Here is a 15,263-nt window from a genome sequence, read left to right as displayed (position 1 = left end):
TATTTGGCCACAAAGCTTTCCCAAATTTTCCAGCTGCTGGTCCATTCAAAATGTACCCGGAACGCCTTTTACACGCAGTTAACTGCGCAGCTTCTGTTCCATCTAAACAAGCTATTACAAGCATAACAAAGCTTGTAAATTTGGCCATCGTAGGTCAGCTCGCTGTTTCAGTGGCACCAGTTTTCTGCAGTGTTTCTGTGATTGCTTTAAAGAACTTAAAAGGAGGTGCGAGTCCTATAGCTCTTGGCAAAGTCTTGTGCCATTTAATTGCGAAATGCATAGGCAAACAAACACAATCAGAGTCGGCAGAACTGTTCTCGTCTAAACAACTTGGTGTATGAGCCAATGGCGGTGCTGAAAGTATCATGCACGCAACCCAAATTACATTTGAGAAATTGCAGCATTCACAAAATGCAGGAATATCACAGATCTATTTTAAAATTGATCAACCTTTAATGGAAGCTGTTACCCTAATGCCGAGTCTTGCATCATTTGCCATCTATTGCTACCCACAGCACAGTCATCTTTATTACAAAAACGAGTCTGTAACTTGTCAATCCGGCGTGCAACAAGATCCCTTGGGCCCATTGATGTTTTCCCTGACCTTGTGGCCTCTAGTAGAAGAGATTGAAATAAATATACCCCAATCTTACCCAGCACTGCTGGTTCCTTGACGATGGTAGTATTGCTGCTGAAACCGATCTAAAAGGCTTTAAATATATTGACTGTCTCGTGCAACTCTTGCGGCTTAGAACTCAGGAGACATTTGTGAGGCCGGTTCAAAATGAGCTCTGAACACGGTTGATAGAATTTAAAAAAGCAGTAAAGAGGGACTTGAAGTACTGGGTGCGGGGGTTGGCTCCCCCAGATTCGTTGCTACCTGGTTACAGAAGAATTTTTAAAAGATCAAAACTATTGGAGAACCTGGAGTACATAAATGACCCACAGTGTGCTCCTGGCATTCTCCGTAGATGCTTGGGTGCAACAAAAAACGTATATTCACTGCCCTTTAATGCACCATCGGAGGAATTCGTAAAAGATTTTGAGGAATTGGAGTGTCTTCAAAGGACAATTTTTGTGGATATACTCGGTACTGTCTTGTCTAATGAGTCATGGCGTCAAGCTTGTTTGCGTATCAATATGACAAGAATTGGAGTCAGACGAGCGTCTGACCAGATAAAACCAGCCTATATTTGTTCGTATTTCAGTCTGCTACATTGGTGGAACGTATAACTGGCCAAAGTTCGACAGCAGACCACACCTATACCAAATTGATTGATGAACTAAATGGTTTGTCAATGTTGCAGCTTACTCAAAGCAAAATAGAGGAAGTCGCTCTCGATAGATTAATTGAAAAGGAAACATCCGATAGGGAATAGGCTCGCTAATTGTCACTCTATCTGCCTCAATCAGGATTCTGTTTATCGGCAGCTCCCATACCGGTTCTCAGCCTACATCTCTTGACCAACGAGTTTCGTGCAGCTGTGAAGTAGTCTGGGAGATTCCATGTATGAAAAACAAAGGAAGTGTCACTATTGTAAAACAGGATCATTGGATACACTCGGTGATCATGCTGATATATGTCTTGGCTGGAAAGATATAATTTTGCGGCACAACCGGCCAAGGGACTAAATTTTGCCCGCTTGCAGTGCTGCTAACCTGTCGCCAGTTTGCCAGCAGTAAGATCTGATTCCTGAAATAAATTCTCGACCTGGCGATGTGTATTTAGCTTACTGGTCTGCTGGACAGCCAGCAGCTCTGGATGCTAGCATTATCTCCCCACTGCAACCCCGTATTATTTGAAATGCGCTGAGGATGTCTGGTTTTGCACTGAGAGCTGCTGAAGAAAGGAAGTTTTAGCAATATTCCCATTAATGAGCCAACATAGGTGTTCAATTCTTTCTCCTGGCTTTTGAATCATTTAGTGGTTTCTCTGAATTGATGAGCAAGACTTTGAAGCGAATAGCTCTACTCACTGAAGACAGAAGTGTGCACCAGCTGATTTTTGTCAGTTATTTTTAGCCTGCTTGCTCAAGCAGTTTCAGTCGCACTAATGCGAGGAAACGCTATGATGCTGATAGCAAGAAGTGCAGACCTGTAAGCCAGAAGAAAGAGCTGGGTACGAGATGCCAAAGGCGACAGAAGCTACGTTGATCTTCGACCGCCCAACGTGAGGGGGTAGCGCCCAACGTTAATTATAGCTCCTACAAAAAGCGTTAATTATAGCTCCTACAAACGTGAGGGGTAGCGCCCAAAGTTATTTATAGCTCCTACAAAAATGGGAAAAATATAGAAGCTGATTAGATCGATTGATAATATCGCAGAGTGATTGCTTCATATTTGAGGCTGAACTGCTACACCCAATGGGAGGGGACGTAATTTGTTAATTGATTCGTCTCAACTGATCCAATGAGAGGGGAGTTGACCAAATTGTCTGAATAAACAAAAAAGACGGAAGACGAATTGACAATTGATGAAATTAAAGAACAGGTGGGGGACGGTAAACTCAATTAGTAAACTATTACTAAAAAAAATTGATTAAGATGATACAATTTCGCAGAAAAGTTTTTGAATGAACAGCTCTGTGTATCAGCAGCTCGACTCTAAGTCAGCAGCTCGACTCTAAGTCAGCAGCTCGACTCAAATTTTAACTTGTCGATAAACTTTTTCTAAAATTTAGTTCTTAGGACATCTTGCAGCTGAAATTTGTTTTCTGAATATGATTTTCATTGTTTCAAAATTTGTTCCAAAAGTCTGCAAAAGTGGCAAATAAACATCAATTTCCTTCGGACATGCTCATTTTTAAATAGCCGCGAAGCGATAGCTGCTATTATTGGTGACGTCGTGTTTTTTCACAATTCAAAGAATTTGAATTGTATTGGGGCGGTGTATCTTAAGATGTTTTCACATAATTTTTAATGACTTTGATCTTTCAATTCGGGATAAACAGGTAAAGCCTTGGTTCGCTAATGAAAGTCCAGTTTCATTAGACGTCCTAGACTTTAGTAGTCCCTTCGAGTGCGTATAGTGGTGCAGTTGCTGTGATGGCCTTGATTAAAAAGGTTATTTTTGAGAGTTTTTGAGCGCAAAATGGTGCAATTTTTCGTGTTTGTATTTTTTTTATTTTTTATTCATAGGTTGATGTTTATCAAAATTGATGAAGGTTTTTGGCGAGACAGAGTTACTTGTTATGACCATTTTATGAGCTATATGTTTTGGTACTACTAATAGAAACACGCAAAGTGATACTAATTGTTGCATTTTTCAAGTTATTTGAAAATGTTTGGCATTTTTTCCGGCCTCCGCGGCCAGGGAATCTCCTTTAAGATTTGCTTTTTCTGTCTGCATTGGAGTATTTGAAGGCCATATTGATGTTCCTAATCAATTTACTTCTTTTTCAAATATTTCAACAAAATTTGTTGATGAAAGGAAAAAAAAACCTAAGCTCTTAAGGCAATAGGGAGATGCTATTGTTTCCCTACTTATAAGAAATTTTCGTCTATTATTCTTGAGTTGATTTTTTTTGATTTAGAACATTGAATTCTTTTATAATGTTGACCTGTTTTCGAAACATGGGCTGTAACAGTTGCATGGTTTTGAATATATAGTGATTATCTAGTACTCATCGTCGAAAGCTCGTGTTGATAAGTTTTCGTTGCATTGCAGTACCTCCTCCTTTTTCAAACTACAGGAATCTGCCACACTTACCCACTTGCCCCCTTCCATTCCTCGCCGTCACAACCACCCGCCCACCCCCGCCCCAATCTATCTACACACCCACCATACATCAAGTGCCTAAACCCCCAGGCTCAAACACCCACTCCAAACTAGTCATGCCCCTAAAATTAAAAATGGTTCTCAATAAGTTGCTGCTTTTTATTTGTGATGGAATCGAATCAAATGAAAGAAACCACGACTTGAATGGATGAGTAATAATCTGTCAGTACCTGTGACATTTGTTGGGATTGCAGGCGTTGCGTTGAATTTCGGGGTCTTTCCCATTATAGCCCCCCCCCCCCCCAGCTTAGTGGTCAGATAACCTATAGCCCCCCAGTCATGGTAAATATACCATAATGGGGGGGGCTATAATTTCATGGGGGGGGCTATAATGGGAAAGACCCGAATTTCGAGATTCGAGATGTGATATTTATGTTAACAATAGCACACGTAAGTCAAATAGCAAAATAAGTACAGTTTTATTGTCAAGTACGCATCAAAAGTAATTCTATAAAAATTCGCGAAATAAAAACTGTCAAATACTTTAACGCTCGTTAGTCGTCTTCCTTGTGATCATAATTGGCTCTTTCTATGGAACACTTTGATTGATAACAGTAGATAGAAGACTGATCTTGAACATGCGATTTCGTCCCCTGAGCAGTAGTCGGAGCAACGAAACGGAATGTTTTAAACAAGGTAAGGTTGTTTAGCAGCTATTCATCAAATTTGGTGTCTTGTTCTCTAAAACCATATGTTAATAATTAGGCCGAAGGTGCCTGATTTCATCTGCAGGTACTAATTACTACTGGAGTTATAGCGTCAATGATAACGCACTTTTCTTACTCAGATAACATTTTAATCTGAAACCTTCCGAGATTCTACAGGCTGTATGCGACCTTGAGCTATGAGTCAATTGCGTCTTTACCTACCTATACATCGAACAGGAGGTAAAAATTGAAACAAAATGTGATGACATGCGAAGCCAAAAAATGTCGGCTTTTTGGTTATTACGCATCAAGGTGTGTGAAACGGGCTCAAGCATTTTGTCGTCATCCTACAATGCTGCGCGTAGTTCACATTATGTTGACTTCTATTCAAATATTCAAGTTTTTCGGGTATTCAAGAGCTGAAGAAGTGTTGAGCTTCATTGCTAAAAATGAGCAATATGCGGTCACTCTGTTTTCCAAAAACTACTTCTTTGCTATTGGAACTAACTGGCAAAAGTTTTCCAGATTGTTAATGTCTTTTCCTAGCACACAATCCGCATCATCCATGCAATCTTCGCCTGGCATCAACCAGCTTCTTGGAGCAGAGAGGAAAGCAAAACAGATAATCGAGGAAGCCAGAAAAGAACGCCAAAGCAGACTCAGAGCGGCAAAGGACGAGGCAAACTCCGAGATAAACGAGTATAAGAAGGGCTGTGAAACCCAGATAGCCCAGTTGAGCCAGGGCGTCAAAGGTCAGGAAACAAATCTTCAACACCAAATAGAGCAGCAGACCTCAGATGTTCTTAAACGCGTTGACCATCAAATTGCTACTAATAAGGAAGCTACAATAATGTTTCTAATCCAGCAAGTAGTCAATATTCAGCCAGAGCTACATGCTAATTATGCAACGGCTGCTAGAAGCAATGCTCAAAAAGGTGATGCAAGATATCGCTGATATAAACACAAAACTTGTTTACCAATGGCAATGTAAGCGTGCAATGTTTACTACGATAGTTCGTGTAGCACGAAGTAAACCTACTGCTTTTGATCGAAGAGTATACTTCAATCCACCTTTTGCAAAAACTTACTTTTTAAGATGTATTATAGTTGTAGAGTATAGGGCAATATATTTCAGTGTATAGTTCATTTTTGCTGCAACTGTTTCCCGTTATGTGTTCAGATGTTATACTTTCCATGAATTTTTATCCTGTAATACAAACATGCGTGTAAATTGTCACGATGCGGAATCATATAAAGAAAACATATGACGCTTTGTGGCAAAAGATAACATATAATGCTTTGAAATCATATCACGTTTTTAAAGTCAAATGAAAATGCATTTATTAAGCAATTTTTAGAGAATTAAAAATTTTAGTGAAGAAAAACTAGGTTGCGGATCTGTATTCTCCAGTAGACTAATTTGGCCGATGGATTTAATTACGCGCTAGGATTACTACAAAATTGTAAATTTATCCTTTGACCAAATTTGCGCTGGTATAGCCAGCCTTCTTGTCGAAGAACAGAATACTCAATTTGTGTGCCTTAAATCCACGATAGTTCTTTGAACTATCGTGCCTTAAATCCACGATAGTTCTTCGATATCCCACACTCATGACTGATTGCATGTTTTAATAACTTGGTTCTGTTTGATTTGTTCCCTTATCACTTCGAGAACTAATACGTTCAAAACCTTTCTAATTGATTATGGCGGAGGCAAAACTTTTGATTCGTTGATCTCGCTTTAATTTCAAATTTAATGATTTATTTACAGTTTCAAAGTTAACAATGACCTAGACCTCAAGATCACACAATTTTAGCTGGAGACTCGTCAATGGTCTATACCATTAATCTGCGAACAAATATGCCAGATACGCTTTTCCTCTGGTATCGAGTTCGGATTCTTTTGTGCTTGAGACAAGCGTCGGGATCAAAATATAATCATCGCACAATGCTAGATTGCTGATTCTACATGTGTGTTTTTAAATCCTCACGTAAAAATGACAAAAACTTGAAGTCAAAAATACGTTAAGACATTAATTTTCTTAAAAAGCCGAAGTTATACGAACCTTATATTTAGTTCTAATGACTCTAAGAGCCGTTTTTAGAAAAATAATTATTTAATATACATGCCAAATACGAAAAAAACTCAAAAAAACTTTTAAAAGTGGTATCAAGTTTGTGAAACGTAAGTTTCTTTGAAATTTAGTAGTTAAGCAACTTGTAGTACTTATCTCACCAAGAGAATTAAATAATTCTAAAAATATTTAGTCTGCAAGTGTTTTATTGTGCTAAGTTTGGTAAAGTCTCAAATTGCCAACAAAAGCAGCGACACTTTTGCGACACAATTTCGGGGTAGTTAAAAGTCACCGCCCTGCACCCGAGTCCTGGAAACTATACTTTCTTACGGCCAATTTGCCTTAAAATTCAAATTTTTTTCAGAACAATTGTACTCATGAGAAAGTGCCGGCTATAGTGAACAGGTATTCAAAGGTAGCTAAAGAGAAAACGAAGTCAAAGCTTTCGTGTACTTGGATATAATGAATGAGCCTAAAACAAGAGTTTGATGACTGCTGATTACCAAAATTGTCCACGAAACTCCATTCAACTTGAGCAAACATTTACAAGATATGCTGCAACTCCTGACCAACCTTTTGCACCCACTACTGCTCTGATACGTTAGGTCGAAATTTTCCAGACGAATTGTTACTTTCCGCTAATAATAACTGTTAAAGTTGAGAACCCTTAGGAACCAGCGACTGATGCAGAGAAAGAGAGAGAGAGGGAGCAGTTGGTTCCCATTTAGAGAAAATATTATTTAATAAGGTCATAGTGAAGGAACATTGTGGCATTGTAATAGTTAGTGGAACTCTAGAGTTAACTGCAGTGAAACTGTTGGTTGTAAAGATTATAACTTTGGTACGTTGCGGAGCTACTTGGAGGCAGCGTTTGTGGAGATTATTTGGTTTTTTAGGTCGAGTGGATGATTATTTTGTACCGGATGGTAATTCAATTGAACTTGTTTGGATTCTGTGTGACGCATTAGTTGGTATTAGACAAAAACTTCATTTACTTAATTTAATCATTTATCTGTTTCTGGCTATAACATTACTTGTTGCTGGTGTAACAATAATTGATTACTATTTAATTGATCTGGAGTGAAACTTTCAAATAGTCGAGAGAGCAACCTTCTTACAACAATACACTCCCAACAAGTAGACGAATCACCAGAGCTTTGGGATTTTTTGAATGTGTGAGGCGCTGGTCAGTCTCCAGCTAGAAGCCTGCTAACGAAAAAATGAAAAAATACAAAATTGTACATATAGTTCCTTTGATTATTCAATTGTAACCATAGCAAAAGTTAGTATTTAGTTTCATTGGAACAGACGTTTAAAACTTACTGGCATTCTTAAAGAAAGCACAAGTTTGTGTCACGAATTTACGGGTTACAAAGCCCCTTGATCTTGGCTACTTGTATGGTTCATTTTAATGTTTTCTTGATGCATTTTTGCATAATTTTGGGCCTGATGCATAATTTCCAGGAAGTTAAAACTCGCTTATTAGTTCGCACTTCGCAGAGTTTTCTGTGCCTCGTTACAATCTGTAGTTTATAGAGAGGTTCAATTTAAAATGATTGATCAAACGATTTTAAGCGTGTGTAATTTTTATATAGAGTGAGGGCCAACAATCGACTTTGAGATATTGGAGTTCTCCCATGAACGCAAAAATGGCTTTAAGAAAGGAAATAGTCCTGTGTATTGCCAATTAAGTTTCAGATTATGTTTGAGTGACGATAGCAGCGATTTGCTTTGTAAGCAGTCGTTGGTGCACAAGTTCCAAGTGGTATGTTCAAGACTCTGTGTTGATTTTCCACAATAAATTATGGATCATTCATTTCGATGTCCTATTTGTTTGGAGTCACCTTATCTTGAACCTTGTGTAACGACATGTGGACATACTTTTTGCAAGGAGTGCATTACTGCTGCAATCTTGTTTAGTGGGGATACCTCTTGTCCGTATTGCAGACAAAGTGTAAGCCTTTTTGAGGTCAAAATGACAGAGAATGGCGAACCTGTTCTAAAACAACCGAGTGCTATATTGGGAGGTATTTACAAACAAGGAGGAATGGTTGGCCTGGCTTCATACCATTTCGAATCGCCAGAGTCTTGTTTTATTTCATATGAGAGCGAAGCTTGTATGATGTGGCCGTCACTCGAAAACGGCGACAGACCTCCACCAAAGAAGTTCTTTGTCAATCCTGTTATAAACGAGGCAGAGAAAACATTTACAGGGGATATTATATGGTCTCCTACCCGTTGGAATGGTGATGCTATGTGGTGCTATGAAATGAAGTTTTCAGATGATTATAGCCAAATAGTCGGCGGTCATGTGATGGCGTACAACTCTATCGAAAATGGTGAACTAAATGAGACCCTTTACTTCGGCACACACTTGGCTTATGAAAGGCACCAGGAATGTGATTTAAACGCTTAGAATGCTCTATTTCAAAGTTAATTATGCATTTTGCATTAACTAGTTAGTTTACATGAGAAGCTTCGTTTTTTGTAGAAAAAATGGAAAATTTGTGCGTCAAATTTGTTATGAAATAACCTTAATAAAATATTGGATTTCTGATTTATGGCAGCATAGATTGTTTGCTCCTGAGAGGAAAGATTGACTGGAAAGAAAAAGTAATTTCAGAAAGAGTAAAAAGTAACCCCGCAGGATTGTTGACTTTTACTGGAACCGGTATATCCTAATTTCCGCAATTCAACTGCGTGGGCTGACGTATTTCTTTTTAGAAGCACGTATTAACGTTATGTGTAGCTACGTGCTTGCATACATCGTGGCAACTTAATCCTAATTTGCCGCCTGATATCGGTTCGGTTTTATCACTACACAGTACGGTAATCTTGTGTTTTCTCTTTATGGAGCGTACACTTATTTGATGGATTATTATTTAGTCCTGATTTTACTCTCTAGCTCTAATTACTCACATTAAGTGAAGTCCATGTAGTTTACTGACAGAGTGTATAGCTTAGAATGGGAAACTAACTTATCGCAATTGTAAGTAGTTAGTTCTATTAGAAAGCAGTTTTTTCAAGTTTTTTCTATTAAAAGGTTTGGTTATAATATTGTATTAGTTTTGGGTTGTTTTCATGGTGGTTCAATGGTTTCGGGTAATTAATATGATTTAATGCTAATTTGGAGATTTTTCTCTTTTTTTTGCTAATTTTTAGGCGAGTTTCTGCTCATTGTTTTGTTTTACTGCCTTAAGTAGGATTTCTTAAGACCCTCTTTGTGAACGGCGTTTTTAGGTAACAAGTGAGTACGGTTTTGTTGGTGTAAAACTTCTTTTAATGAGAAATGTGACAAAAAAGCATAATTTTAACTTTTTAAATTTACTGTAGTTTTTCGTTTTATGGATAATCTTAAACGCGTTTCTTAGCCTAGCATAAAAGAAAGAACACTTGAATTCGGAAGGCAGATATGAGTACCATGACAATAGGTGTGTACGGTAAATGTACAATTTAAAATCATCTAGTTGTGGAAAAAACTTATCAATATTAACTGAATTTAAAATCTCTGCATGATAGGCTCCCTTGACGTAGGTTATGAGAAGTTCGAAATTGCCTATGGAAATGGGCTCTGATTTTTTGGCAGATATAACCATAGAACCTTACGATTAGTACTAATCGGATTTGATATGATGAAGTCATGAAGAAGATTCTATAAAGAGATTTGGCGTATTTTTCCTGTTGATGCAAGACTAAATACGTTTTTTTGCAGAAACTTTTCTTTGGCTTTAAATGCCTTCGTATTATAAAGAAATCATGAATTGGTTCGAGTTTTTTCACGTTGTTTCTGACAGCTTATTTCTTCATGAACTGACTTCAAATTGATTTCTTATGAGTGGATTAAGTAGGTACTAATGTCTTATAGGCGTTGTTTTTGTTTAATAGCGATAGCTGGGGCTATTATTGGCCTTCTATTGGTTTTTTACGATTCGAAGAATTTGAATTGTATTGCGGCGCTGTCTTTTTTTAAGATCTGTTCAAACATTTTCATGATTTTTGAAGTCAAATTGGAGTAGTGATTTTGGTCACGCCGAAACAGGAAATGGAGCGAAAAAGCGAGTGGTTTTGCGGCGTGAAATTTTTTTGCTCTAATTTTAAAGTAGAGTGAGAATACGGTGTTTGAACAAAATTTTGCTTTATCGGTAGTGGTTTTTTGTTCACATGCGGCAATTTCACTTTGATTTTTACTGTTTTTTCATTTTTTTGGATCGGATTTTTTTCTAAATGGTTTTTCCAATCCATTCATAGTCCGTTCTAGGTCTAGTTTTCTCTTTAGTCAATGAAAATTCTTTGAATTGTACGTCAGGACTTGTCGACTTTCGATTTTTTGGATCGGATTTTTTTTTCTAAATGGTTTTCCCAATCCATTCACAGCTCATTCTAGGCCTTGTTTTTTGTTTGAATTAAATTTTCATTTCTCGCTAGTGGTTTTTTGTTCACATGCGGCATTTTGACATTGATTTTGTTTTTTTTTCTTATTTTTTGATCTGATTTTTTTAAAATGGTTTTCTCAATTCACTCATAGTCCATTCTAGGATTAGTTTTTCTGTTTAGTTAATGAAAATTCTTTGAATTGTACGTCAGGACTGCTATGTTTTTTATTTCGTTGTCGCGATTTTTACGACCATATGACGTCACAACCACTTCAAATCTGCTTTTTGTTCATATGTTTATGCAATTTCAACTGAAGTGCGTGTGTGACGTCGTTTTTCGCTCTTAGTAGAGCGAGTTTTTCGTTCGTTTGCGTGATCAAATTTTTGGTCACACATGACTTACCTCACTCTCAAAAATGACTTCCTTACTTTGTAATTGACTTTAATTTACGTTAATTCAGAGAGATGAGGTCAAATGGGTGTGTGCAACTCTAAATGAAGGTTATTTGAGAGCAGCTAATAGAGGCAGCAAAAACTTAAACAGATTTTTAATCAAAATGTAACATATCAGCCTTCAATGAAAAGACAAATTTTTTTGGTCTGTCTTTTTACTGTTTTTTTTTAGATTGCAGATCTACGAAGCTATTGCGGCTATTTTCTGGCAATCTGCCGGCTATGTTTTCTTTGGTTCGTTTCCGGAATTTCGCCAGCTATGTTTTAGTTTAAACTTTTTAAATGTGCTGGATAATTAAAGGCGTCCGCTAGAAAAAGAATAAAGAGTTCGAATTACTTGAAATTTTAAAGAAGTGAGGAATTCATATCCCAAGTTCTTTTTTGTTCATTATAGTTCACTCACTTTGAATCATTTGAGAGTTAAAATAAAGAATCTATTGAAAAGCAGATTTCACTTCCATTTTTGTAAAATGTTAACAATAGTCCAATAGGCTTCCTCGCACCTGCCCGCACAAGCATTTTGTCTTTCAACCGCAATATTTAAACGGCTGATTTTGCACTTTTTATGAATTGTCAGTTTTTTAAATACGAACTGTATCATTGAGAGCAGGCGATAGAAAGTTCTCAATATTGTCCATTGAGAAAGGAGAATTTCATATGGCTCGCTATCTCTAGAAAGATACCCAATGCCACACATTGCTTTTTGTTCCAAGTTTTATCGAAGTGAAAACGATATAGTTGAATTAACAATAAACTGCCCACCTAAATCATTCAAGAAACTTTTCAGGAAAAGAAAAACCACTTGTGTCTCAAATATGGTTAGGCTTTTTCGACAGCGCTTGTCCATTTATTCGTTTTTAATAAAGTTATTCGACTTTTTGAAAATTGGTGGCGCCGAAACTTGTAGCTTCCCAAAATTGTAGCTCCTCTGAATTCAGAGCTTCTAAAAACGAAACTCAAACGGACTTCATTGTTAACATAAATGTTCCCTGACCGTCTTTGAAATTGGTATTAAATAAAATACCTCATTCCAACAGAAACCCAGATTACCGTTGTTATTTGTATTAACTCGCTCTCATCGGTGATCGGTGAACCTTGTCTCTGTTTTTCTCTTCTAACAGACTTAGGATCATTCGAAAAGTAAGTTAATTGTAATAATCTTTCAATAGGTGTTTACTTGTTGCAATATGCACAAAAATTGAAATAAAATATGTGAAGAAAACTGCAAACGACAATGACAGATCTCCGAATAACACTTTTTGACAGGAAAATCATACTTTTTAGGTGAACCACTAATTTTTACTCAATGTTGAAACAGATACAAGTCTTTACAATAAATTTATTGACAAAAACATAAAGAAAACTTCCGCTAAAGTAAATGGTAAACAAACCCAAATTTAGGTTTCAAAAAAATTCAATGTAGATATGTGATTTTTATAATGAGAAATAAAAGCAGATAATGTTAAAAGTACGAAATTCCATATTAAAACTGTTGCATGTCTTAATTGATTTAAATGCAGCGACATTCTGTCCGAATATAATTTTCTTGCATACTGTTTGTGGACGCTGAGGCTTAAATTTTACAATTTAAGGCGGTTTTTTGCAATTATTGTGGCCGAAAAGTGCAGCCACAAAGTGAAATTGCCATAACTCTTCTCATATAGGTCTCACTGATTTTTTCAGACTCGATAAAAATCGATTACATCAGTGACTGCTGAGTATAGTTTGAATCATTTTGGTCCATTTAGTAGCTTAAAGTTTTTTTTAGACGTTCCAAGATATTTGTTTAGAAAGAAGTATACAAATCAAACTTATTTTAGAAATTGAATTCAGAAAAAAAATTATTTACTTCCTGAAATCTTTGCTGTACTAGTCTTTTTTTGAAAACTGATTGTAGAAAGCAACGGTTTGCAGCTCTCGATCTGTAAAGGGTGTCTTCTAGCTATCTTTTGCAGGAGTCAGAAGTGAGTGTGATATGTTTTTAGAGGTTTGTCATAAGTATCTAATTTTTCAGCTTTGTTGAGCACCATTAGATGAAATAAATTTTGTTGAAAATTGATGTCCTCTTTTGGCGAGAAACAAGGAAAAAATATTTGCTGTTAAACATAAATACGCAGAACTGAAGGACTGCCGGTTAATAAGGTTGCCCTTTCTGCATTCTTTAAACTGCTAAAAAGATTATGGAAAAGAGTTTTTGGCATATTGAACTGACGGCTACTTTTTCAATGTTCATCAATTTGACAATTTTCTATAAAATTTTCTTAGTAGAAGTTTTTTTTGCAATCGTGCGACTAGAAAAGACGAAAAATACAATTTTTTTAACGCACACTTTTTGTAGTTTCCGACAAATTTAGAATATAAACAAAAAACTTAGTCTGCGATGTCCTCAAAAATGGTCTAAAATTGTCTGATCGCAAACAAGGTCGGGATAGGATAGATTTTTTCCTTGTCAAAAAATTTTGCATAGAGTCAAGAGAAAACGTAGGTCAGAATTTTTGCAAAGTGGCTAAGAAATAGGTCTATTTAAAAGATACTTAAAACTTCAACCTTGATAAGAGCGTAAAAAGCCAAATTCGAGAAAGCTTCAAATAATTCATTTTGCACCTGATCGATGGACTGCATTCTAATAACACATTTTTAAAGCTTTGCGATAGTTCTATTGATTGGATCTAACTAACTGAAAACCAGTTGTAATTAAGAACTTTCCCCCTTCCAAAGAATATCAATAGCGTTCCGTTGAAACAATAGCCTTTCGTTTGACTAAAAGTCATTTGACTTTATGAACTCCTCTAATTTTGGTCTCTAATTCTGCATGCGTGTTGCCGGAATATTTGACCCAAAACCTTGTTCGCTTTGTAGATTGATCACTCAAAAAATTCCAATCCGGAGACTCTGAAAAAAAAATGCGATTAAGTGGTGAAGTATGACAGTTCTTACAGTTATGTTCATCTATAGTATTTGATTAAAGTAAATACCGCTAAAGTAAATATTGAGCAAACGCAAATTTAGGTTCCAAAAAAATTTAATGTAGATATGTAATTTTTATGAGAAATAAATGCTGATAGTTTTGTAAGGACGAAATTCCATATTAAAACTGTTACATATCTTGATTGATTTAAAAGAAGTCAAAAATAGCAAAGCAAAGCACAGTTTTATGAAATTTCATATAAAATGCAGTAATATTCTGTTCGAATTTAATTTTCTTGCATACTGTTTGTCGACATTGAGGCAATTTAAGCGTCTTTACAGTCTGAGGCGGATTTTTCTAATTTTTTGGCCAAAAGGTGCAGCCAGAAAGCGAAATTGTTATAACTCTTATAATTTAGGTCTGACTAATTGTTTCAGGCTCCATAAAAATTGATTAGATCAGTGAGTGCTGATTATAGTTTGAATGATTTTGATCCTTTTAATAGCTTAAAGTTTTTTAGACGTTCCAAGATACGCTTAGAAAGAAATATAAAAATCAAACTTAGTTTAGAAATTGAATTCAGAGGAAAACTTATTTCTTATAAACTCTGCTGCACTAGTCCTTTTTTGAAGCTTGATTGTAGAAAGCCACGGTTTGCAGCTCTCGATCTGTAAGGGGAGTCTTCTTGCTATCTTTTGCAGAAGTCTGATGGCACTAAAGTGATTGTGATATTTTGTGTATTTTTTGAGGTTTGTCATGAGTATCTAATTTTTCAGCTTTGATTGTGTATTTTTTGAGGTTTTTCATGAGTATCTAATTTTTCAGCTTTGTTGAGCAGCATTAGATGAAATAAATTTTTGTTGAAAATTGATGTTCTCTTTTGGCACAAGGAAACAAGGAAAAAAATATTTGCTGTTAAGCATAAATACTCAGAACTGAAGGACTGCCGGTTAATAAGATTGCCCTTTCTGCATTCTTTAAACTGCTAAAAAGAATATTGGAAAGAGTTTTTGGGATATTGAACTGACGG

At 36.3% G+C, this 15,263-nt stretch overlaps 3 protein-coding genes across 3 annotated transcripts in view; 2 read left to right on the top strand and 1 right to left on the bottom strand.

The window, feature by feature from the left end:
• Window positions 1-15,263, top strand: part of LOC142334531 (cleavage and polyadenylation specificity factor subunit 3-like) — a 139,821-nt gene that overhangs the window by 20,165 nt on the left and 104,393 nt on the right. The window lies entirely within an intron of this gene.
• Window positions 1-15,263, bottom strand: part of LOC142334530 (uncharacterized) — a 45,233-nt gene that overhangs the window by 11,081 nt on the left and 18,889 nt on the right. The window lies entirely within an intron of this gene.
• Window positions 4,831-6,194, top strand: LOC142334526 (uncharacterized). The gene has a single exon (XM_075382625.1). It carries the CDS (start codon window positions 4,957-4,959, stop codon window positions 5,377-5,379), a length of 423 nt encoding a protein of 140 aa, XP_075238740.1. The 5' UTR covers window positions 4,831-4,956; the 3' UTR covers window positions 5,380-6,194.

The sequence above is a fragment of the Convolutriloba macropyga genome, chromosome 2 (assembly GCF_964194025.1).
Source record: "Convolutriloba macropyga chromosome 2, txConMacr16.3, whole genome shotgun sequence".
In the NCBI taxonomy this organism is placed as follows: domain Eukaryota; kingdom Metazoa; phylum Xenacoelomorpha; order Acoela; family Convolutidae; genus Convolutriloba; species Convolutriloba macropyga.
Note: the sequence above shows the minus strand (reverse complement) of the source record. Positions and strands in the feature narration are given on the sequence as shown.

Excerpts from the sequence above, each read along its gene's own strand:
- LOC142334526 (XM_075382625.1), top strand. The coding sequence starts at position 4,957 with ATGTCTTTTCCTAGCACACAATCCGCATCATCCATGCAATCTTCGCCT.